At 37.8% G+C, this 23,042-nt stretch overlaps 1 protein-coding gene across 5 annotated transcripts in view; it reads left to right on the forward strand.

Moving 5' to 3' along the window:
- The window catches only part of LRP1B (LDL receptor related protein 1B), a 1,166,776-nt gene that overhangs the window by 1,073,961 nt on the left and 69,773 nt on the right, over positions 1 to 23,042 (forward strand). For all 5 annotated transcript variants that reach the window (XM_072983887.2, XM_078376975.1, XM_078376977.1 and 2 more), the window contains exons 69-76: positions 2,153 to 2,282; positions 3,399 to 3,505; positions 5,117 to 5,249; positions 12,279 to 12,401; positions 12,834 to 12,956; positions 14,260 to 14,397; positions 16,676 to 16,810; positions 20,271 to 20,390. In XM_072983887.2, coding sequence (XP_072839988.2) covers positions 2,153 to 2,282; positions 3,399 to 3,505; positions 5,117 to 5,249; positions 12,279 to 12,401; positions 12,834 to 12,956; positions 14,260 to 14,397; positions 16,676 to 16,810; positions 20,271 to 20,390 — 1,009 coding nt within the window. The remainder of the gene's footprint in view (positions 1 to 2,152; positions 2,283 to 3,398; positions 3,506 to 5,116; positions 5,250 to 12,278; positions 12,402 to 12,833; positions 12,957 to 14,259; positions 14,398 to 16,675; positions 16,811 to 20,270; positions 20,391 to 23,042) is intronic.

The raw sequence follows: 23,042 nt of genomic DNA on the forward strand, positions 1-23,042 counted from the left end.
ATTCTCTGTATTAGCATGTCCTTTTTATAAAGCCTCCATGGAACTGAAGCATCCAGGCTGTGTGAAGTCTGGATGTGTGAACAGCTACACACTGAAATATGTCCTCTTTAGATGGACATCAATGCATTGATGTCAAGAGCCGTCCCCATGGCATACAACAATAAGGGCCAAGGGACAATCCAATTCTTTGCTATTTTTTCTGAGCTCTACATGTGAGTCAATCATGAGTAGGTGTTAATTACTCATTGAAATGTCTGAGACCATCACTCAAACATCTCAGGAACAATTACTGAAACATTAATGTCCAAGAAGTGAAGATTACAGTATAATTGAAGGCTTTCATGGCCGGGATCTGATGGTTGCTGTGGCTTTTTCGGGCTCTTTGGCCGTGTTCTGAAGGTTGTTCTTCCTAACGTTTCACCAGTCTCTGTAGCAAAAGATGCCGGCCACAGAGAATGGCGAAACGTTACGAAAACAACCTTCAGAACACGGCCAAAGAGCCCAAAAAAACCCACAGCAATCATTACTGTATAACTTAGCTATCCACCCAGTTTTCACTTTTCTGTATATCATGATGTGTTCCTGACTAATTCGACACATCAAAAATACACTTCTAAGTATCAAGGGGCAAAACAATGGAAAGACAAGGAGGAACCTTTGGTGGAGGATTGTTTAATAAAATTACAGGAACTAATATAAATGGACGAACTAACAGTATCATTGAAAGGAAAGAGTAGAACAGAACACAAATCTCAATGGGGGAAAGTAAAGAATTATCTCAAAGAGAAATGGAAGAAAGATTCCAAACCTGTATCAAATGATTTAGGCTTAAATTATTCTGCTCTCAACAGAAGTAAAAACAAAGTAAAGCAGATTGTTAATATGGATAAAAAATAAGAATTAAGAAAGGTATTATTAAGATTGCGAAGAAAATACATGTCTGGTGGAAAATGAGGAAGTTAAAATGTTAAAGACTGTTTTGCGAAAGAGAAAATAGAAAATTATTTTGGTTATGTGCTAATATTGTGATAATTACTTATTCTGATAATTTCTTTTTAAAATGCAATAAAGATTAAAAGTTAAAAAATACACTTTTAAGTATCTTTGAAAGGACATGAATTCATTACGTGGAGACAAAATGTCATTTTAAAAAAAGAAAATGGCATTATAGTATGTATAATGTCTGGACCACTGATTGGGAATAATCATATTTCTCCATTGTGGGTGGAGAGGAAGAGCAAAAGTGTCTTCCTGCAGGGCTTCCTGCCTTTCCTTTCCTTCTTCAACCCTCTGCATGTTGAGTTGCCTGAAAACCTGCTCCTTAAAATCATAATGCTGCCCTTGTCCAGAATTCTACAAGAAGTGCTGCAAGCAAAAGGAGGCAGATTAAAATTTCCTCATCTTGAACAAACATGGAGTGGACAATTCTGGCCTTCCAGATGTTTCAGCATTCTAATCCTCATCATCCCTAATCATTGGCTCATTTGGCCAAGGCTGAAGAGATCAGTGATTCAGAACCTCCAGAGAGGCCTATTAGTCCCTCCCCAAGAAAACAGGAAAGCAACATGTGGTATCAAGCATTGCAGTGTAAAGATGTTGCGATTGCCATTTCTCAGTATACTACGTGAGGTGTCATAGAATATCTTACAGCAGCAAAAATGTTCTTGAATAACTTAGCACCATGGAGAAAATGATGTCACCTACATCAATGCAGCCAAACATCCAATCAGAAACTCTTAGCAGCTGCTAGTTAGCGTCTCCATTGCAATTCCTTATTGCATGAAAACCTATATATAAAGCACTTGTAATCTTCTTATAGGAAAAGTGAAATATAAAATAAGCTATCAGTATATTTTAATGAAGTCTGTCATAATACCTAGCATCACAACATAATTATCAGGTTAATACATTTGTTGGTGTAATTACAACCTCTTGTCATGACATTTTATCACCACTGGTACTTTTGCAAATAACTGATACTTTCGTAAATACTTTTTGTTAATTTTGGATGTGGATATGATAGTTGGTATTTTAAAAATTGGCATCTACTCTTTATTTTTGGGTTTTACTTGTTTATTTTTGCACAGTTTCATTTGATGCCGTGTTCTATTTTGTATGAGTTTAAAAATAGTGTAATTTCATTTTTTAACAGAGATATTGTGGTTCTGGCTGCTTAAAAGATCAGTTCCAGTGCTCCAATGGTCAGTGCATAGCTTCAAAATGGAAGTGCGATGGACATGATGACTGTATACTTGGAGAGGATGAGAAAAACTGTGAACCAGGTAAATCTGTATTAGTGGGGAGTGGGGGGAGGGAAGGAGAAAACAAAGAGGGGGAAAAGATTTTATGGCTTCATATGAGATTTTTGTAATATTTAGAGCAACTGTGATGCCATGTATTTTGTTGTGTTATAAAGAGAAGTCCAAAATAGGCAGATTATGATTCAGAAGTCCAAAACTCAGGCAGTTTATGATTCAGAAGGTTTGGCTTCACTGCTATTGCATTGAATGCAATGGACTGCTATAAATGATAACTTCCTGTTGTTTAAAATGTCCATATTATAACATGTATATATTGAGCAAAATGTAGCAGGTTTGTTTCATCAACAAGTAACAATTAAATATGTGCATAGCCTTCTGACCATTATGAATATAAAAGCACACCAGCAATAACATGACTGTACAGAGTGATTCATACTGTTAAAATTTACACAAGCAATCACTTTCACAGTCAACAACCCCTGATACAAAGCAACATTATCATTTTGAATTTTTTTTCCTGGTACAAATTGTTACAGATAAAAAAATGTACCAACCTTAATAGTGATCAGTCAGCCTTTCTCAGCCTTCTGTCCTTCCAAGGTCAATAAAATGAGTACCAAGCTTGGGGGGGGGGGGGCAATGTGTACCTTTCATAATTAACTTATATACCACCCGGAGAGTGCTTGAAGCAGTAGGGGGCTACCACTATACCTATAAGCAGCATGTTTTGCTTTGCTTTGCTTTGATGCATAATAATAAAACAACAATCTCATTTGTGGATTAACTAGGCTAGGAACTGAATGGAGACATTCTTTCCTGTTAGTTTTACTGCATCTCTGTGTGGCATTCTATGTGATCCATCAGGTTTTCCTTTATATCTGTTTGTCCAATACGGGACCTGGTGGCTTTCTTTTATAGGCATTCTGGTCCAGCTGACCAAATGCTCCAGAAGGTGGTGTTGGAAGACTACTGTTTGGTTTCCTGGTTGTTATCTTACAGGGACCCTCAAGACTCAGTATTTCTACTCTATGTGCAGACAGCTGTTGTTTGTATTTTATCAAATCATATGAATAGTAAATCATAATTTAATGTCATAGTTTACTGCATTTACCTAATGTCAATATATGTCCGAAACAGCATCTCCAACATGTTCTACAAGTGAGTACGTTTGTGCCAGTGGGGGATGTATTTCAGCATCTTTCAGGTGCAATGGAGAATATGATTGTCCTGATGGTTCTGATGAGGTAAGTAGATTAACTACCCCTATGAGCTGTATTCTGACCCCCTTTCCCCCCATGCTTTTGTCTGCATACAGTATTTGGAAAAAAGGAGTTTGAAGTGGTAAATATTGTGAGGTTTGTTCCAGTACTTCCTTGTCAAAAGAGACACCGAGCCTAATCATTAATCTGCCTTTTTACCCACTTTGATGAAGAATCAGTTGAATCCTTAATTGATTTGGGTAGCAGCAGGGTTCTTTCAGTAAAGCTCCCTTACTTCTAGAATTCCCTAATAGCAGAAGGGCACCTAGCATGTCCAGTTGCCTTTTTTCTACAGATTACTTTGGAAACAACATTTTAGACAGGTCCTTGTGTTGTTATAATAATTGTTTACAGTTGTATATTGAATTTTACTGTCTAATGTTTGGTTTTTTTGGATTTTAAAGTTTCACAGTGTAATAAGCAAAATCCTCTTTGTTTCTCCTACTTGATCAACATTTTATTATGTAACTAGTTCTGCATTTTTAAAAGCTCTGTAAGAGGTTATTCACTACCCCTTTAAACATTTGGAAGCCTTGTTGCTTTAAGAGGAATGATCTCTGATATGTGCCCTAGCAAGCTGGAAATTACAGGGAGAGCAACAGCAGCAGACATGACAAATCACATGTCCTAGAAGGATTCTAAATACTATGTTTGCTGTTGTGTTGCTGTGACTTATTATTTTTAAACTAATATGCAAAACCACAACAAAATAAAATATGGGGAATACCTCATTTGTTGAGCAAGCAGTGCACTTACATGTGTTCAGGGAGTGCCTGAATCATATCCAAAGGAGACTAGTAAAACCAAATCACACAGGTACCCAGGGAAGACAGCCTTTTGAATTCTGAAGAAACCTCTAACCTCCCCATGAGTTCCCTCAGCCAGCTTATTCTAAGGATCCCCTGACTGTCAGGAGTGGCTTGTTGGGTCATACAGAGCATTGACTGGGGCCATTGCACAGGGAGGGCTGTGCTTATGTAACCCTAAATGTTGTTTGAGCTGTCCCTTCCCTCATTATATTTTATTTTCAGCTATTCAGTAAGTTGTGTAGTGGATCCAGAACTGGTGGGATTGAAGCCCCATCACTTCCTGAGTAATAGGGATGATGACATCACCTGCCATGCTTCTCAGACTTCTGTGTTTCCCATCAATTTTTTTTCAATCCTCACAGTATTTGGGGGTTGGAATTGACCTTCCCAGGAACAGTGTGTTGTTACAACTTATCCCTGTTGTAAGGCAGAAGGTTTGAGGACAGTTGGATCTTGAACAGGCAATTAATAAAGATGAATTCTGCAAAAAGATATTTTCCTCCTTTGTTGGTCTAGAGCAGATTGATCCAGCTGCCAGCCTTTTTTTTAACTCTCTTTGTGTGGGACAGCTGGCTAAGGGGACTGTTGTGAGAAGCATCTGCAATTCCAAGTTTATCTCACTACTACTGTATTCTGCTGCTACTGTAACTTTTGTCCATTAAAGAAAAAAGGTTCACCTCAAAAATGCAGAATTACTTTTTATCAGTTTTTTTAAATTCTAAGTGATCTTTCTATAGCAATGCTATTTTTTTAATAAATACTGCATCATGTAAATGTGTTTAAACAGATGGATTGTGTCACAGAATGTAAAGAAGATCAGTTTCGATGTAAAAATAAGGCACACTGTATTCCTGTTCGATGGCTCTGTGATGGAATCCAAGACTGTGTAGATAATAGTGATGAACACAATTGTGACAGAGGTGAGAATCTTTTTTTTTTTGGTCTAGATATTATATAATAGGAGAATATTTCATGAGGATATAACATTTACTATTGTATAGCGAAATCCTATAAATGTCCATTGAGAAGTGAGAAGCCTTGTTAAATTCAATGGGACTTGCTACCAAGTAAGTATTTTTTTCAGATTGTAGACTTCAAGAAATAGTTTAGAGGTTCACATATGCCAAGAGTCACCCACTATCTGTAGCTACGAAATCCAATGGAGGTAAATCCGGTTGATGTTTTACCTTTTATGCAAAACATTTACCTGTTTTACCTCAATTATCTTTTTTACTGGCCACTTGATATTGGCCAATCCTGAAGTCTGTATTCAGTTTATGTAACTATACAATAGTATATAATGGAATTACATTTTTGCTGAAGCATATTCTTCTGTATAGCAGGACGTGGTGGTGCTGTGGGTTAAACCGCAGAAGCCTTTTGCTACAAGGTCAGAAGACCAGCAGTCATAAGATCAAATCCACACAACAGAGTGAGCTCCCATCGCTTGTCCCAGCTCCTGCCAACCTAGTAGTTCGAAAGCATGTAAATGCGAGTAGATAAATAGGTACCACCATGGTTGGAAGGTAACAGCATTCCACGTCTAGTTGTGTTGGCCATGTGACCACAGAAACTGTCTTCGGACAAACGTTGGCTCTGTGGATTGGAGATGGGGATGAGCACTGTGCCCATGTGACCACAGAAACTGTCTTCGGACAAACGTTGGCTCTATGGATTGGAGATGGGGATGAGCACTGTGCCCTAGAGTCGGACACGACTGGACTAAATGTCAAGGGGAACCTTTACCTATTCTTCTGTATAATCCTAAGCATCCTTAAATTGAAGCAAGTCCCATTGAATTCAGTGGAAGCAAGTCCAAACATATACATAGGATAACATATGAAAACATACAGACATCCAAGCAGTCAAAAGGCCTGGTTCATTGTAGCATTTCCCTTTTGTCTTCTTCTGTTGCTGTTAGAAGAAAAGGCTATTTTTAATAGCATGATAATAACATATTCTACATGAGAAATGGAATGAATAGCTTGACACTGCATTTGTTCCATAAAGTGAAAACCAGCTTTCAATAAAATCAGGCTGCATATTTGAAAATAATCCAAATGTTAATTTGCCCATGTTCGTCAAAGTGAGTGTGTATGTTCTGTGCCATCAAGTTGGAACTGACATATAACAACCTTAAAATAGCTTTAAAGGTAAGTGAGATGTTTAAGCAGTGGTTTACCAGTTTCATTCCCCCAGTCAGTTTCAATGGCCTAGTGGGGATTCAAATCCTGTTCTCCAGAGTTCCAGTTGGCCACTCTGTCAACAACACTACACTGGGAATCATAGTCTAAGCATAGAAAGGCAAAAAAACCCTCTCACTGTTGCCACGACTAAACTGGATGGCAACAGAAGTGGGTAGTGATAATTTCCATGCTTATAAACCAACACCTGTGAATTTTCAGTTTTATTAAATAAAAGAAATATATTTTGATTAATGCTTTTTCACCTTTCTGATTTTACTGTCACTGTTTTTGTTCAGAGAAGCCATTATCTTTTAAAGGGAATTATGACTGTCATACTAATCCCTTCAAATGGAAAGCAATATTATCACATTGATATTATATTTCTACAAAACCAGTTTCCTATAAATACAGTTCATTCTAAATCTGGGCAATCATAGAAATAATCCCTCTTTCCACATCTAAAGGATATGCTTCATAAAAGTTTTGTTTATAATTAAACTATCATCTGGTTTTTGAATGTGTTCTTTTATCATCCTTTTGTGTTTGCATTATGCCAATTTATTTTTGGAAATGTATTGTTCTGGCTAAGCCCATTATTTCCTCTATAAATTTCATGTTTCATTTCAGTGCATAAGAAGCACATTATTTTAGGATAGTTAGAGAAATCAAAGTGAACCACGTGTTAAATGACCAAACAAACAACAGTATTTAAGATAGGATATCTTATCCAAATGAGTGTCATCCAAATTAAAATAAATACCCCTCATAATTAGGATATCTTATCCAAATGAGTGTCATCCAAATTAAAATAAATACCCCTCCTAATTTGCTATCCCTTTCAAAGTGGCAAATTGTAGGTGAGATGAGATTGGTCATGATGTATGGGAAGGGAGGGGTGAGGGTTCCACAATTCACTGAGAGGTTTCTAGGTTAGGGTTCTGGCAATAAGCAGTAACTTTCCTGCCCTTCCTTTCCCTTCCATTTAGTCTATAAAGTGGTTAAAGTTGTATTTTGCCCATTGCTTTAGGCTGGAACTCCAGTTATTCTCAGCGACTGACAACTGATGGTGTGAGCTTCATCATGATACAACTTCATTCTCATTGGACTCACCCAGGGAAATACTATTTGCTACCTAGTGAGTGTTGAGATGAAGCATAAGCCGAAAGCGCAGTCATGGAAATGCAGCCTTGGCAACTTTAAACTATCTTTAAAAATTGGAAAAGTGGGGCTGCTATTTGCTGCCAAATGATTTTGTCATCAATACTGTCCCAATGTTCACAAATTCCTACTGATATGAGCTCAATTTCTACAGGTTTCAGTGCCAGTTAATGCTGTAGTAGGGCAAAACATATTTTTAAAAAAACTTTTTAGGAAGATATTGAGGTATGGATGGATCAAGCAAACACAAATGGGAATGATTTGATTCCCAGCCTGCAATCAGATAAATTCCATGCATGATTCTTCTTAATAGAGAGCCACATGGAAGAGAAAATATTTTTGGAAGTTTAAGAGCATTACAAGATTGGACAAGAGAAAACGTATTACAGTGGGGCTATCATCCAATGTGTGAAGGAAGCACAGCTTATAGATGTGAAAAATGAGGAATGTGCTCAAAATACGATCTAGTGTCTGAAATTCTGCTGCCAGAAGTTACATCGTGTGAAGCTGATGACATCATCAGTCACAGATATTTTTCATAAATTAATTTTTTTAATATCTCCCCACCCCCACCCCAAGGTCCTGAGGATCCAAAGGGGAAACCCTTTGAGGCCATAGGATGATGGGAGGTATTTAATTTCCATAAAGGGCCACTACTAGAATGAATTTGCTACCTGATTACAAAAACAAGTAATTTTCTTTACTACCATTGTTCCCATGTATGTTCACATAAGAAACAATTATACGAAATGAAAGTAAACAGGCACTGTTATGGTCGTGTGCCATGATAAATCATTTCTTCAGTCATTACAGCAGAAACCTATACTGAATGGGTCTGGAGAGAAGGTGTTGATTTACCCCCCACACACACACACTTTCCCTGCAGCCCCAGTATCATCTCCAAATTGTTCCATAGAGTCCCCCAAGCCTTTGAAGCTGATTGTGGAGAGACAGGAGAATGCACGGGGGAGGAAGGAATCAACAGAACATCTTCATCTTCTTTTCTGCCAGAAGGAATGCACTGCTGGATTGGAAATTGTATTGAGAAGAAAGATGGCTATAAGATACTGAAGATATGTGTACTACCAATGAGCTCCTTGTATTCTAAAAACAAACAGCTGAAACCAAGCCTTTTAACAACTCAGGCCTGTGCTTTCCACTCAAAGAACAGAGAAGCAGAGAGGAAGCTCTGAGTTAACTGGGAAGGCAAGATGTTGGAACATTGCCTTACTCAAAACAATTGGGCATCACTCCGGATCAAGCCCTGACCTGCAAAAACATTGTCCAAACACCAAACACAATGCTGCCAACAGAAATAGCATACCTAGGAAACTGGCTGGGTCAGATGGGGATGTACACCCCCAAACAATAAGAACAACAGTTTTGTCCCTGTGTTACTTCACAGCAGAATACTAAAGAGGGAATATTAAAAAGGGGATTGAAAATAAAACAGCCAACATTATAATGCCATTGTACAAAATGAGGGTAAGGCCGCACCTAGAGTGTTGCATACAGTTCGGGTCGCCGCACCTCAAAAAAGACATTTTGGAACTGGAAAAGGTGCAGAAGAGAGCAACTGAAATGATGACTCTGCTGGGGCACCTGCCTTATGAGGAAAGGATCCAGCATTTGGAGCTCTTTAGTCTAGAGAAAAGGTGCCTGAGGGGAGACATGATTGAGATGTATAAAATTATTCAGGGGATGGATAAAGTGGATAGAGGGAAGCTTTTTCCCCTCTCACACAATACCAAAACCAGGGGACATCCACTCCAGTTGAGTGTTGGGAGGATGAGAACAGACAAAAGAAAGTATTTCTTTACCCAGCATGTTGTTAGTCTGTGGAACTCCTTGCCACAGGATGTGGTGGTGGCACCTGCCCTAGATGCCTTTAAAAAGGGATTGGACAGATTCCTGGAGAAAAAGTCCATCACAGGTTATAAGCCATGATGGGGATGTATAATCTCCATGTTTAAAAGGAAAGTACTTCAAAATGCCAGATTCAGGGGAGGAGTATCAGGAGACAGGTATCTAGTTGTCTCGTGTGCTTCCAGAGGCATCTGGTGGGGTCACTGTGAGATACAGCAAGGTGGACTAGAGGGTCCGTTGGCCTGATCCAGCAGGCTTCTCATGTTCTTATGCTAGTTCTGTATGGTATGAAGGAGCACATGTCAAACAAGTAGGTGTAGTTCTTATGGAATCATGCACAATTTATACTGCCTGCCTGAAACCTACCCCTATTGAAAAAGTCTATTTTTTGGCTGAAATTTCCCCTCCAGAGGTATGTCAGGAGGTGCTAGCAAATAACAAATGGAATAAAGTAACACAATACCAAAGCAATCCACTTTATAGACACTTGGGTTAGGCATCCTTCAGTATTGAAAGACTATGGTAACATACTCTGTATGGAGGACTTGGAACCGCATCTAGTGTGGCTGAGGAGGCTGATTCGAGAGTGACAATCCCTTCCACCCTGAAGACAAATCCAATCTGTCCCCTGTCCATCTCCCTGATTTTGCTGCTTTTGTGACTTCCTCTTTGCCTCAGCCTGATGGACAAGGGTCTCTTCAAATCACTAAACCACGGCTAAAATAAAGGAAAAGTTTTCTACACACTTCTGAAATTCTAATTTCCATAAAGTGCCACTGCTAGAATGAATTTGCTACCTGATTACAAAAACAAGTAATTTTCTTTACTAGCATTGTTCCCATGTATGTTCACATAAGAAAAAATTATACGAAATGAAAGTAAACAGGCACTAGAGTGGTCTTATAGGCCAGATGGGCAGGGTATAAATAAAAAAATAAAAAATAAAAAAATAAAAAAATGAATGAATGAATGAATGAATGAATGAATGAATGAATGAATGAATAAATAAATAAATAAATAAATAAATAAATAAATAAATAAATAAATAAATAAGTATTGAACTAGAAGAGGCTGGGCTAAACCTGTGGAGAACAAAAACAACACACCTTGCTGAATGGATTCGTGCCAAAGCGTTCTCCCACCAGGACAACACTATAGCCGGACTATCTGGAAGTTACTTGCTATACAGTATTTTAAAACAAACTAGGAAGATAAAAAATAATTTAAATGAGGATATCTGGATAAAGGACACATTTTCTGTGACTGTGAATCAGTACAGCACTTGTGTGCATGCAATTCTATACAGAAGAAGATCTAGTAAATGGCTAAGATAATACTATTGAAGTAGTCTGCTTCTGGTCAAAAATAGTCTAAATGTTTTTAATGTTAGCTATTTTTCATTTCCACCAACCTAGTGCTTTGAAAGCATGCAAATGCAAGTACTGTAGATAAATAGGGACCACCTTGGTGGGAAGGTAACAACGTTCTGTGTCTAAGTCGCACTGGCCGTGTGACCACAGAAATTGTCTTTGGACAAAATGCTGGCTCTATGGCTTGGAAATGGGGATGAGCACCGCCCCCTAGAGTCGAACACGACTGGACAAAAATTGTCAAGGGGAACCTTTACCTTTACCTATAGTTCATTTAAAATTGTGCAACACTGATACAAAGAAAGAAAGAAAAAAGCTCATGGATGCTGAAACAATTGTGTGGAGAAATAAGTTTGTGTGAACTGCTCTTAAATGAATAAACAGCCCAGAAGCTTTCTAATCAAACTTTATTTTGAATGCATACTTGAATCCTACCCTTTTTTGGGATGATTTACCTGCTTAGGGATAAATAACTTCAGTGTTATTTTATGCTTATATTCTATATTTTCTAGAAGAAAAAGTGTAACTTTTCTTTGCAAACTCAATCAAAGTGAATGGATGGGCATTCATCTACACTAACAATAGAAGTTCTTATACTTTCCTATTGTCCTTTTCAATAAGTTTCTCAGAGAGGACTTGCAGGAAATCGGGGGATATGTAAATAAAAGAAATTTCACACCTTCAGTTTAAAGAGTTATCATCTATTTCAGTTCCTTGTGATAGTCTTGTGGTCAAGTTGGTAAATCATGTGACTCTATAATTGCTTTTCCTTTAAAAAAAAACAGTGAGTATCAGCTGCTGGAAAAAATTAGAACATGTCACAGGGGATGGGTGGTAGAGTGTAATTTCTTCTTAGAGGTATTTTCCCAATAATTATCTCCCAGACACTAATTCTTCTGTCAGGAAACTTAAGACCCCATGGGTTGTATGTATATCAGAGCATACATGATCAAAAAGAGGGAGTTCATCATGTCATCTTCAGAGTCTCCATGTGTCAACACATACATGCTTCTCAAGACATCATTGTGCTGCTGTACTCATGTCTTCCTTATGACTATAAGTATCTGGGCACAGAGTAGTGAATTAAATTGGGTCTTTGCTCTAATGTAGAATAGTTCTTATGTACTTTATTGGGGGGGGGCAAATACCCGCTGGATGAAGGTGGTTTTCATTGTAAAAAATATACTGGAGTGAAATCCACCCCTTTTCCTTAATGTCCCCCCAAAACTGTTTGCTATAATTTAAAGAGTCAGATGACATCATAACACAATTCATATCGTTTTGCCTAGTGTGGTTCTAGGATACAGATGCCAAAAATTTAAAGATGCTTGCATACTTTCTCATTTTGTTTGTTATTTTATCTTTTCAGGAGGCAATATATGTAGAACAGATGAATTCCTTTGCAACAATTCACTGTGTAAACTACATGCTTGGGTTTGTGATGGAGAAGATGACTGCGGAGATAATTCTGATGAACTTCCTGAATTATGCTGTAAGTTTGTTTTTCCCTAAAGTTTCATAGTCTTTCTTTCATTTCACCATCTTTAGACTGCTCATAACTCCAGTCAGTTTATTCCATTGTTTTATTTGAGCAAGTTATGCTCGAGTATATGGTAAATATTTCATATTACATTTCAGTGTGAAAACAGTCATGCTGTAATGCATGGTCCCTTCATATGTTTCAGGAACGATTTCTTGTTTCTGTCTGATGTAAATGAGATGTATTGAACAGTATTTTCCCCTTCAAATCTAACCATGAAGCAGAAGCTTCTGACATTTATTTACAGTAAATTTATTTACATATCTAGTCACATATATCTAATCACTTTTACATTTTTGATAGAAGCAGATGGGTAGATCTAAATATATGTTCTCTGTCTAATTATGATTTCAACATTAGAGTGATTTCTCCCCTTTTTTACAGCAAAGTTTCCATGTCCCCCCACAAGGCCGTACCGATGCAGAAATAACAGAGTTTGTCTACGGCAGGAACAGATTTGTAATGGGATTGATGACTGTGGTGATGTCTCAGATGAGGATCATTGTGGTAGGTAATTTTTTATGGATTACAGTAAAAGGACATTCTCATCCCATTTGTGAAAATGCACAGAGTTTCTTTCACAACCAGCATTACAGAGGCACTGTAATTTCATTATTGGTGCCGAGAAAACTTACAATGGGTCTGTTTATAAGTAGAATTCAGAAAGTTTGTAATCCTTGAATGTATAAGGAACCTTGACTTCAGTAATATTGCAATATATTCATAATTCAGACTGCAGTTGATTACAAAATAAAAATAAAATCAAACAATGTGAGCTTTTATGAATTAAAACCCACTTCTTCAGCCATTCACCAGTATCTTGTGGACAGTGCAGAAAAATTACAAATGTAAGTCCTAAAAATTCATGGGAGGAGCCTGCCAAGTCTGCCAGGTATAGTGGTGCCTCGCTTAACGATTGCCTCATTAAATGATGAAACCGCTTGATAATGAAGTTTTTGTGATCGCTTTTGCAATCGCAAAACGATGTTCCTATGGGGAAAATTCGCTTAACGATGATCGGTTCCCTGCTTCGGGAACCGATTTTTCACTAAACGATGATTCTGAAACAGCTGATTGGCAGTTCTAAAATGTCTGCCCGCTGTGCAAAATGGCTCCCCGCTGTGTTTTCAGGATGGATTCCCTGCTTTACAGGCACCAAAAATGGCCGCCTCTATGGAGGATCTTCACTGGACGGTGAATTTTCAGCCCATTGGAACACACTGAACCGGTTTCAATGCATTTCAAAGGGCTTTTTCATTTTGCTTGACGAGGATTTTGCTTAACAGCGATTTCAACGGAACGAATTATCCTCGTCAAGCGAGGCACCACCTTCTTAAAGTGAGCTTAGAGCTGGTTACAACGGGGCTTTGCGGTGTGTGGTTTAATATTCACCCTAGTAACATGTGGTTGGAAATTTCGACACTGCTATTCAGACAGAGGCAGTCAAATACTCTGTATGTACCTCCCCTGCCCCCATACACCACCTGTTTTTGAAACACAAGTTTCCTCCTTGGCTGAGGGGTGGGGAAAAGCCACCCAGAAATTTATCGGTCTCCATCAGGAAGTTGAGATAACGTTTGGTTTGCTACAAACAGAAAAATATCTGCTTACACACTCACTGGGTAATATTATTAATTTGGCTTTAATTTATTTTATTTATTTTATTTAATTGGCTTCTGAACTGAGTGAACTGAGTGAAAAAAAGAAAGTACATGTCAAAGTTTGAACTTGTGTTTCATTTATACGTTTATTTGTTTCATGAATAATAATGTAAGAAGAAGAAAAATGATTGATTCCACTTTTTTTGCAGACAAAACCACATATAAAGTAAGGCCTTGTAAAAAAGATGAGTTTGCTTGTAGCAACAAGAAGTGTATACCGGTGGAACTAGAGTGTGATCAATATGATGATTGTGGAGATGGTTCAGATGAGCAAGGCTGCAAAACAAGTAAGTTTGATTAAGAAGCTGTCCGACTCTCATTTTCTGCAAGGAGCAGACAGAACTTGTCTGCCTGCATCAATGCAGGATACAATCTGTATAATCTTACAGATCTTAAAATAGCATGAGATTGAACAGAGCATAACCTAAACAATTTGATTTATTACTTAAATATATATGATGTGTCTGAGATCATAATTAATCTCATCGCCCAGTTAAGTAGTATGTGTTCATGGGCACAATCACTGGTGCAGCTAGTTTCGTTTTGCAAGTTCACTGCATCTGTCAAAATCAGACATGGGATTTCTGAATTTTTTGGACTACAAATTCCATAATGCCCCTTCTGGGAGTTCCACCTGATGTACAGACACATAAAGGTGGCTCATCTGGAACAAAGGCTCGAATGGAAGGCTTTGGGGCCTAAATCTCCTTATTTCTGCCTAGTTTCCTGTTCAAAAAGAAATCTGGTATCATGTACAGTATAAGCTAGTTTTTAAAAAGAGGCAAACTTTTAAAACTTTAATCTAAACTGGTTAACAGATGTTTTCCATAACCTAAATTAGGCTAAATCCATTCAATAATTGAGATTTATCAAGAGTTGACTCACTGTTCAATAACTGATTAGGAATCATTTCGTAACTGATTTACAGATTCAGGCCTAGTCAACAAGTGACCTTTGATACCTGTGGGAGCCCACAAAAGACCCACTGATCTTTCTTTTTCGTCCATAGGAATTTATGAAGATACTTTCTATGTAGGCGTAAAAATATCCTGAAGGCAGGGGAAATCCAATGATGGGGGGAGGAGGCAACCTAGTTATATTCCCTGAAGATTTTCTCTTTCATCTTTGGATTGGCCCTTGCAGCACTTTTTTCTCTGTCTCTGTAGAACTAATTGTAGCCAACTTCATATCAGAAGAATGGGAAAGTTTCTGAGATGTTGTGATTGCTCTAATTGTCTCTGAAAAATTACCAAGGTCCTTTTGATAGTTGTGCATGGAAAAAATAAATTAATTTCCAAATTCATTCAGGTAGACCTTTAGGAAGGTCACCCATCTGTACAAGGAATTTATGGTTGAAATTTCATTGTGTAGTGTATTATGTTGCACTCGATTAGGCCCTTTGGATCAATAGGGTTTGGTGAGTCAATTTCTCTGTACATTTCATTGATTCAAATGGGCCTACTCTATTTGTTTCTTATTACTCTGAGCAACAGGATTTCAGCCAGTATCAATGCAAAAACATTTATTGCCAAATCTCTTTGATATCCTCTTAGGCATGTGTCTCTTTAATGCAGGGGTGGTAACTTTTGACCATGCAGATGTTGTAATGCGACTTCTGCCATTCCACACCATCGGTTATGGCGATGAGAGTTGTAGTCCTGTAACAACTAGAAGGCTACAACTTGATCATGCCAGCTTAAGTTTAAAAGTCTGCATAAATGCCTTTCAGGTCCCATGCAAATTGCAACAACTGACATGTGCAAAGACAAATGATGTGCCAATCATCCATGTGAAATCTTGCACTGTGTTTCTTTTAAGGGACGTGGTGGCGCTGCGGGCTAAACCGCAGAAGCCTCTGTGCTGCAGAGTCAGAAGACCAGCAGTCGTAAGATCGAATTCACGCGACGGAGTGAGCGCCCGTCACTTTGTCCCAGCTCCCGCCAACCTAGCGGTTCAAAAGCATGCAAATGCGAGTAGATAAATAGGGACCACTTCGGTGGGAAGGTAACAGTGTTCCGTGTCTAAGTCACACTGGCCATGTGACCACAGGAGATTGTCTTTGGACAAACGCTGGCACTATGGCTGGGAAACGGGGATGAGCACCACCCCCTAGAGTCGAACACGACTGACTTAAATGTCAAGGGGTACCTTTACCTTTACCTTACCACCTGGCATTTGACCCTCAACTGAAATGGCTCTGTTACATCCCAGTTAAAGAGGTTGATGCTACAGCTAAAAGGAGGTACTCAGTTATTAAGCTGAGTGTGGAAAATGAGCAGGTAGAAACAAATGACTGAGCAAGTTCTGTTTCTGCACATCAGGAAAACATAATATATAAGCACAGCCATTGCATACACATTTCAAAGGCTTTTCCACACAAGGACTAGTGCTGATTCAGTTGAAAACAAAACAAAACATATAAAAACTCAGTCTCTTAGATAACTAGTTCTTTATCAGGTGTTGCAGGAGAGGTTGATCCTGAGTATGCTGTAGCTAATATGCAAAGCATTGCTGCTGAATGTTCAAATATCCATTTGATTTTACAGTTCTCTTATTTCTTTTTAGGCTTAACTGAATATAACTGTGAAAACAACGTAAACCCTTGTGGTGATGATGCATATTGTAATAAAACCAAAACATCTCTTTTCTGTCAGTGCAAGCCTGGTTTTCAAAGGAACAGGAGAAATTGGCAATGTGAAGGTATTTATGTAGCAATTGCTTTGAAATCCCAATGTTCTAAATTGTTTCATAAAAAATAATGAGTATATCAAACATTAGAAGATTGCTTTGACTAATAATGCTATATACGGTAGTTATGGGATGTCACTTGACCTCTGGAACTGAATTAACAACAATTTTGTGTATGTGTTTGTGTGTTTTTGTGTGTGTGTGTGTGTGTGTGTGTGTGTGTGTGTGTGTGTGTGTGTCAGACAGCTACCCATTTGTAATAAAACATGTACTGTATGTATGAAAATTCTAGGAATTGGTTGGCTTTGTTATGATCCTTCTTCACAGTGGGGAAATCACATCACACAAAAAATAGCTTATTATTAACACCCTTTTGTCTTTAGAACATTAGTTAGTAACTGTGCAAGTAAATTAATGTTTCATTGTTTACAGAAGAAAGTTGAGCCCTAAGCAACCCATTTACTATTTGCTGATTGTTCTGCAAGTTTTACAAATTATGGATCCAGCTAATCATCTGTAGTTTTAGCTGTGTTTATGAAAGAGCCCAATGTTCTTACAATTTCTCAAGGTGGGCATCCGATCGTACTGGAAAGGGGCACTTAGCACAGAGTGATCTGCCTTAAAGCTACCTTTCCTTCTGTCAGGGAATCAGTCTAATCCAGCCCCCAAAATTAGTGGACCTACTGCTGTACAAAAAAGGTCCAGTTTAGGCACAGATGAGGGTTGGGCTGGAGCACAATTCCGATACATCATGTGGTTACTGGAAAATAGATCACACTGGAGTGGTTCCCAAACAATCCAAATTGTGAGCTGTTTTTTCCCTGTATGATCAACCCCAAAGTTTCTTTTTAAAAAGTGTGACAAGTAATTTTAGTTGTTCTCAGATCGGCCATACTGTTGTTGCACACATCTGTAGGTATGCCTCTCAATTGTGTTCCTTAATCATTTTGGTAGCACAGGCAAGTGAGATAACCTTTGTAAGATTAAATAGCAGTGTATTTGGGAGCAACTTGTCACCATTCACCTGGAGAATATTACTGATTCCCCTGTATCAGGCTGCCAGTAAAATGTCTTTTTATGACAGCAGCCATGAGACCAGTTCCTACCTCCATCTCAGATGTATTTGCATACCTCAACGAACATTCATTCCTTTAGAGAAGATAACATTTTCCATCCTTACAGTCTTTGGCAGCACAGAGTCAAAAATGAAAGGGCTTATATAAAGCTACACAACTGCTAGTATAGAAAACAATGAAATTAAAATACCAGGAAGATTCCTGTGGTGGGGATGTAAATCTTCATTTAAATTGTTCCCTCAGAACCAAATATTTCAGGCATCTTCTCCCCATCCAGTGGGATTACTGCTGGGTGTTTTGTTTTGCTTTTGTTTTGTTTGTGTTTTTTAAAATAATTACTTTAAAGGGAAATAGCAGCTAAAATGAAAATACAAAAGAAAAAGATAAAAAAAGAACAACCTATACACAGGCTTCTATAAAAGGCTTCCAAGTATCTAAGAATATACCTATGTGTAGCCGTCTTCTATAAGCCATATCTTCATGTTGATAATGTTGTTTGGTCTTCTGTCCATTGGATTACTGGTGATGGTCATTTCTCCTTCTAGTGTTGTAAGTTGGTTTTTTAAAAAAGGATTGTTGTTCCTTATTGCTTTTAAATGTATCTTTAGTATTTATTTCTGTGAAGGAGGTGTGAGTGAAAGTGAGCCGTCCTTAGTAATAGAAGCCGTGATAGAGGAGAAGGAGAGCCATGATGCGAATGTGTCTGAGGAAAAAGAGGTTGTGCTAGAGGAGAAAAGAGGGAAGGTTGAAATATGTCTGGTGGAGGAGGGTGGAAATGAAAAAGGGAAGGAGCAGGAGCTGTCAGTGTGGGAGGAAGGTATAAATGTACAAGAAGAACAATGGTTTGGGGGCAGATCCGGGAAAGTAGATAAGAAAAAAAGAGGAAGAGAGAAGGAGAGAGACTGAACATAAAAAAGCACATAACTTGTTGAGAGATTTCCCAAATCTGAGAGTGGGTGGACTGCTAACAGACCCTGAAACTAAAGCTGAGGGAGAATCAATGATAGAAACCCAAGAGTGGACTGTCATCATGTTTCTGCGTGGGAAAGGGAGAGGAAGGAAAGTGATTAGACCCGACACCAGGTACAATACACCCCTGAAGGAGGGAGACTGGGCGAGGCACCCATGCTGTGGAACAATTTGTGTGGCGAGGAGTGCGCCCCTTCGGAAGCCCACCAATCAGGAACAGTTTGGCTGAGCCCCCCAATAAATATGTTGGACTTTGGACATGAGTTTACGTCCCCTTGTTACAGCTTGTTGCCATGTTTTGACCCGATTGGAATAACAGTTGAAAGATGTCAAACAAATAAAGACAAGAATAGGAGTACAGTTAACATATCTTCGACTTTATTTCCCGCCAAAAATGAAGAGCTGCATAGGGATTCAAATGAACCCGATTATAATTTTATTTACCATTTCTAATATGTTTGTTTAATAATTTTAATAATATTTCTATACTTATTTTTTTAACTTTTAAATATTGTATTTTAATGATGCAAGCCCTTTTAAAGAGAAAGGCAAGGTAAAGAATATTTTACATAAATAAATGAATAATAAAGATACAGAAAATCCATCTACACTGCCTGGTGGTTAAACTCTTAAGAACAAGTATATAAAGTAAAATGACTTAATCATCAGCAAAGATCAGACAGTGGTCCAATGCAAAATTAATATGAGTAAAAACTCATCTCCAAAATGAACTTATAACTGGACACATCCATAGCATATAACTGAGAGATGCTTCGAAAGAACCACAGCACCAACACTTAGATGATTTCCTCAGACCCTCCCAGAAAACGTCATATTCATAAAGATCATATTCTAAACATGATCTTTTGTTGGATAACTGTTGGATCTGTGGATACCTCAGGTATACTGGCAAGCACTGCCTTCCATTGAATACATTCTATTTCCCATTTCCATTCATCACAGAGGCCTTATGTATTGTATTTATTAACTGGCAATAGATAGCTAAAAATAAATAACCTGGGTTTCTTGTTTTTTTCTTTTCCTTTTTAACCAGTTCAATAAGCACCTCCAAAAGCACTGGAGTCTCTGAGGCATTCAATGCTGCTGGACTATATTTAGATACCAGCAGATTCTGCTTTTGTAAATACTGCCATTTAGCTTAAGCTGGCAAGTCATATCTATTCTTTAAGTAAGAAAACATTTTCTTTTCTGGTTGTTTTTATTTGGGGGAGGGGGAAATTGGGCAAATGTAATACTACTACAGTGGTAGGTGAGCGTTAAGGCTCTGAAATCAAGACTTTGGGGTTTACAGACATAAAACTTTAAAAAAGGAAAAGGAATGAATTGTTCTATATTAAATTTGCTTTGCAGTTTTAATGATGCTTACCATGAATTTGTAATAAAGTGTACAAATTTTTTTTTTCTAGATATCAATGAATGCTTAATCTTTGGCATCTGCTCCCAGCTGTGTATCAACGTGAAAGGATCATACAGATGCACTTGTGAAAAAAATTATAAAGAAAAAAATAGTAGCTGCATTGCAAAAGGTGAGCCGACAAGAAATAATTAATGGTACTGGTGTATGTACTAGGCTTCACCGCACCACCCGTATTCCTGGTACTTTTGCACATGGAAACAATGCATCAGATAAATGGTTTAGGCATCTGGCTGTGGAGCCAGAGGTTGGGAGTTTGATTCTCCACGGTGCTTCCTTGACATGGGCTGGACTCTTATGGCCCATAGTGTCCCTTCCAGCTCTGCAGTTCTAAGATTATTATTATAAATATAGTAAACAGAAGGCACACACATTCCATATCTTTGCCCAGCCCTTCAATACTGGATATTTTAATAAGTTGGCTTATATAACATATGCAGTGCTAAACATATATGTGGTGGGAAGTGCATGTAGACACCCCATGCTTCTGACTGCCCTAATGCACTGCTTTCATGCATGGCCAACATCATCTGGCAGAGGAAAGAAAAACAAGACACTATTGTGCCTCTTTGTATGCATGTTGAACAAATTAATACCATTTTCTGCTGGTCTATCGTATGCTCAAAAACAGCAGAGCTCGAATTATTTAAAAATAATTAGTTTGTGTTACTTCTTGTAGTGTTTAAAAAGCAACTTGTCATCATGATAACAAGTTACTGATTTCATTGTTGCTTTTTCCTCACATTTTGTTGCTTTAATAGAAAAAAAGCTTCTACTTTAAAAGGGAGTGGCATAACATATGAATTTCTGTCAAAATGCCTCTAAAAGAGACCTTGAATAGTAATTTTTGAGAATGTTACTTTTTACACTAATAGAGTAACTTCATTATAAATTGCTGTTACACTTCAAATGTGATTTTGGTGGTAGTCTCCTTCCTACCGCCACCGCAACCCCCAAATTTGAAAGTAGCTACATCACTTGTAACTCATTATTTCTAGTCTCTGAGAGAAAAGTACATACTGTTTAAGAAAAGCTTTTCTTGGGGTCCCTTAGCTGTTACCACCGAACTGCAGGTGTTTGAAAAAATAATTTTCTTTGGATCAGGACTGTAGTTTTAATAAAGTAATTCACAGATTATTGATATTGCTATTCATTACATTTCCACTGTGCCTTTCTACTACTAGGTAATACTCAAAGCATCTTATACTCCTCATAAAACAATAAAACCAAGAAGTAAAAATAAGTTTAACCATGGAGTTGTTAAAAGTGAGTGAAACCAAAAATGAGCATAAAACCCATTAATAATCTATAACCAAAAATTAAACTCTTCACAGTAAATTACAGAATATTATAAGCCAATTTTAAAAGATGCATACTCACAACATTCATCTTCCACATGAATATTAAGCAGACCTCTGAAGCTACTGTTATTCTTAAGAGGACCTCTCCTGAGGAGCTCGATTTCTGGAAAGATCTATAACAAGACAAACAGTACCCCAGGTACCCACCTCGGATCTCAAACCATTTTCAAAGGTTTTAAACGGTGAAAAACAGCACCTTGAATTGGGTCTGTTCAACAGCTGGTAACCAGTGAAGATATTTCAGTGTTGGAATTATGTAATCTCAGTACAATACACTATTTACCTTTTTCAAGAGTACAACCAGGGAGAGGGCGGTGCACTAATCAAGGTATGATGTAATTAAGGCATGGATTATTGATCCCAGGTCAGGATGATTCAGCTGCTCATAGCTGGTGTACTAAGTGGAGTTGCGAAAAACTCCACTCATTGCCTCTACCTTAGAATCCAAGGACTGTGCAGAACCAAGGATTATTCCCAGACTAGGAACGTGACCTGTTGGGGGAGTATAACGGGAGAAGTGCAACCCCCTCTAAAATATGTTGAATCTCACTCCCTGTGCCTGACTTTCTACTGAGCAGCAGCACCTTTTTTATCTTTTCAGGATTACTGTAAATAGAGAATGGTAAACAGCTATTCATTGAAAAAAAATGTACTACATGTGCATCTATACTGAATTATTATAATTTACAATAAAATATTGACACATCAAAGGATAAGTAGATACAAAAGAATCCTTGTACTCCTTCGCTGGAATTAAAATTTAGCAAAGGGGCTATAATTTAATTTTTCATGAATGTCCTTGTCCCTTGCTGCCCCCTTTCCATGTAAAAGTCTGTTTCAAAAATGATATCCCTTTTGCTAGTGGAAGCCTACATTGGATTGAACTACTTTCTGTGGAGGAATAGGAACTCCACAAATTTCAAAATCTTATCCTTAAATATGAGAAATATCTGAGTGCTATTTTATCCCAGACATGCTGCTTTATGGATCTAGCTCTATATCATCAGAATCACACTATGGATCACCGTATCTGGATCCTAGGGATGTGTACAATCTTATTAGCAAACTTTTAAAAACTGCTGCATTACGTCGCCTAATAAAAAAACATCCATTTTGCCTTGACTTCTATTTTTTAAAATAAATGTTAATTGCTTTGGGATGTGCAAAAGACTCCTGGGAAATTGTATTGGTCATATCGAAACTATTTTAGCCTTCCTAGACATCTTGTGGAAGTTTCTTCTGAGGAGAAAACAATTTCAGAGTCAAATTTGTTGGTCCTCTAATCTTATAATTTTAGGTAACAAAATTAAGTGAAGCTCCGCTTCCAATGCCATCTTTTTATTTACAAAATTCTCCTGTCACCTTCATCAGAGTGGTTTACAAAGTTAAAATATCACAAGAAT

This window comes from Pogona vitticeps, chromosome 1 (assembly GCF_051106095.1).
Source record: "Pogona vitticeps strain Pit_001003342236 chromosome 1, PviZW2.1, whole genome shotgun sequence".
Classification (NCBI taxonomy): Eukaryota; Metazoa; Chordata; class Lepidosauria; order Squamata; family Agamidae; genus Pogona; species Pogona vitticeps.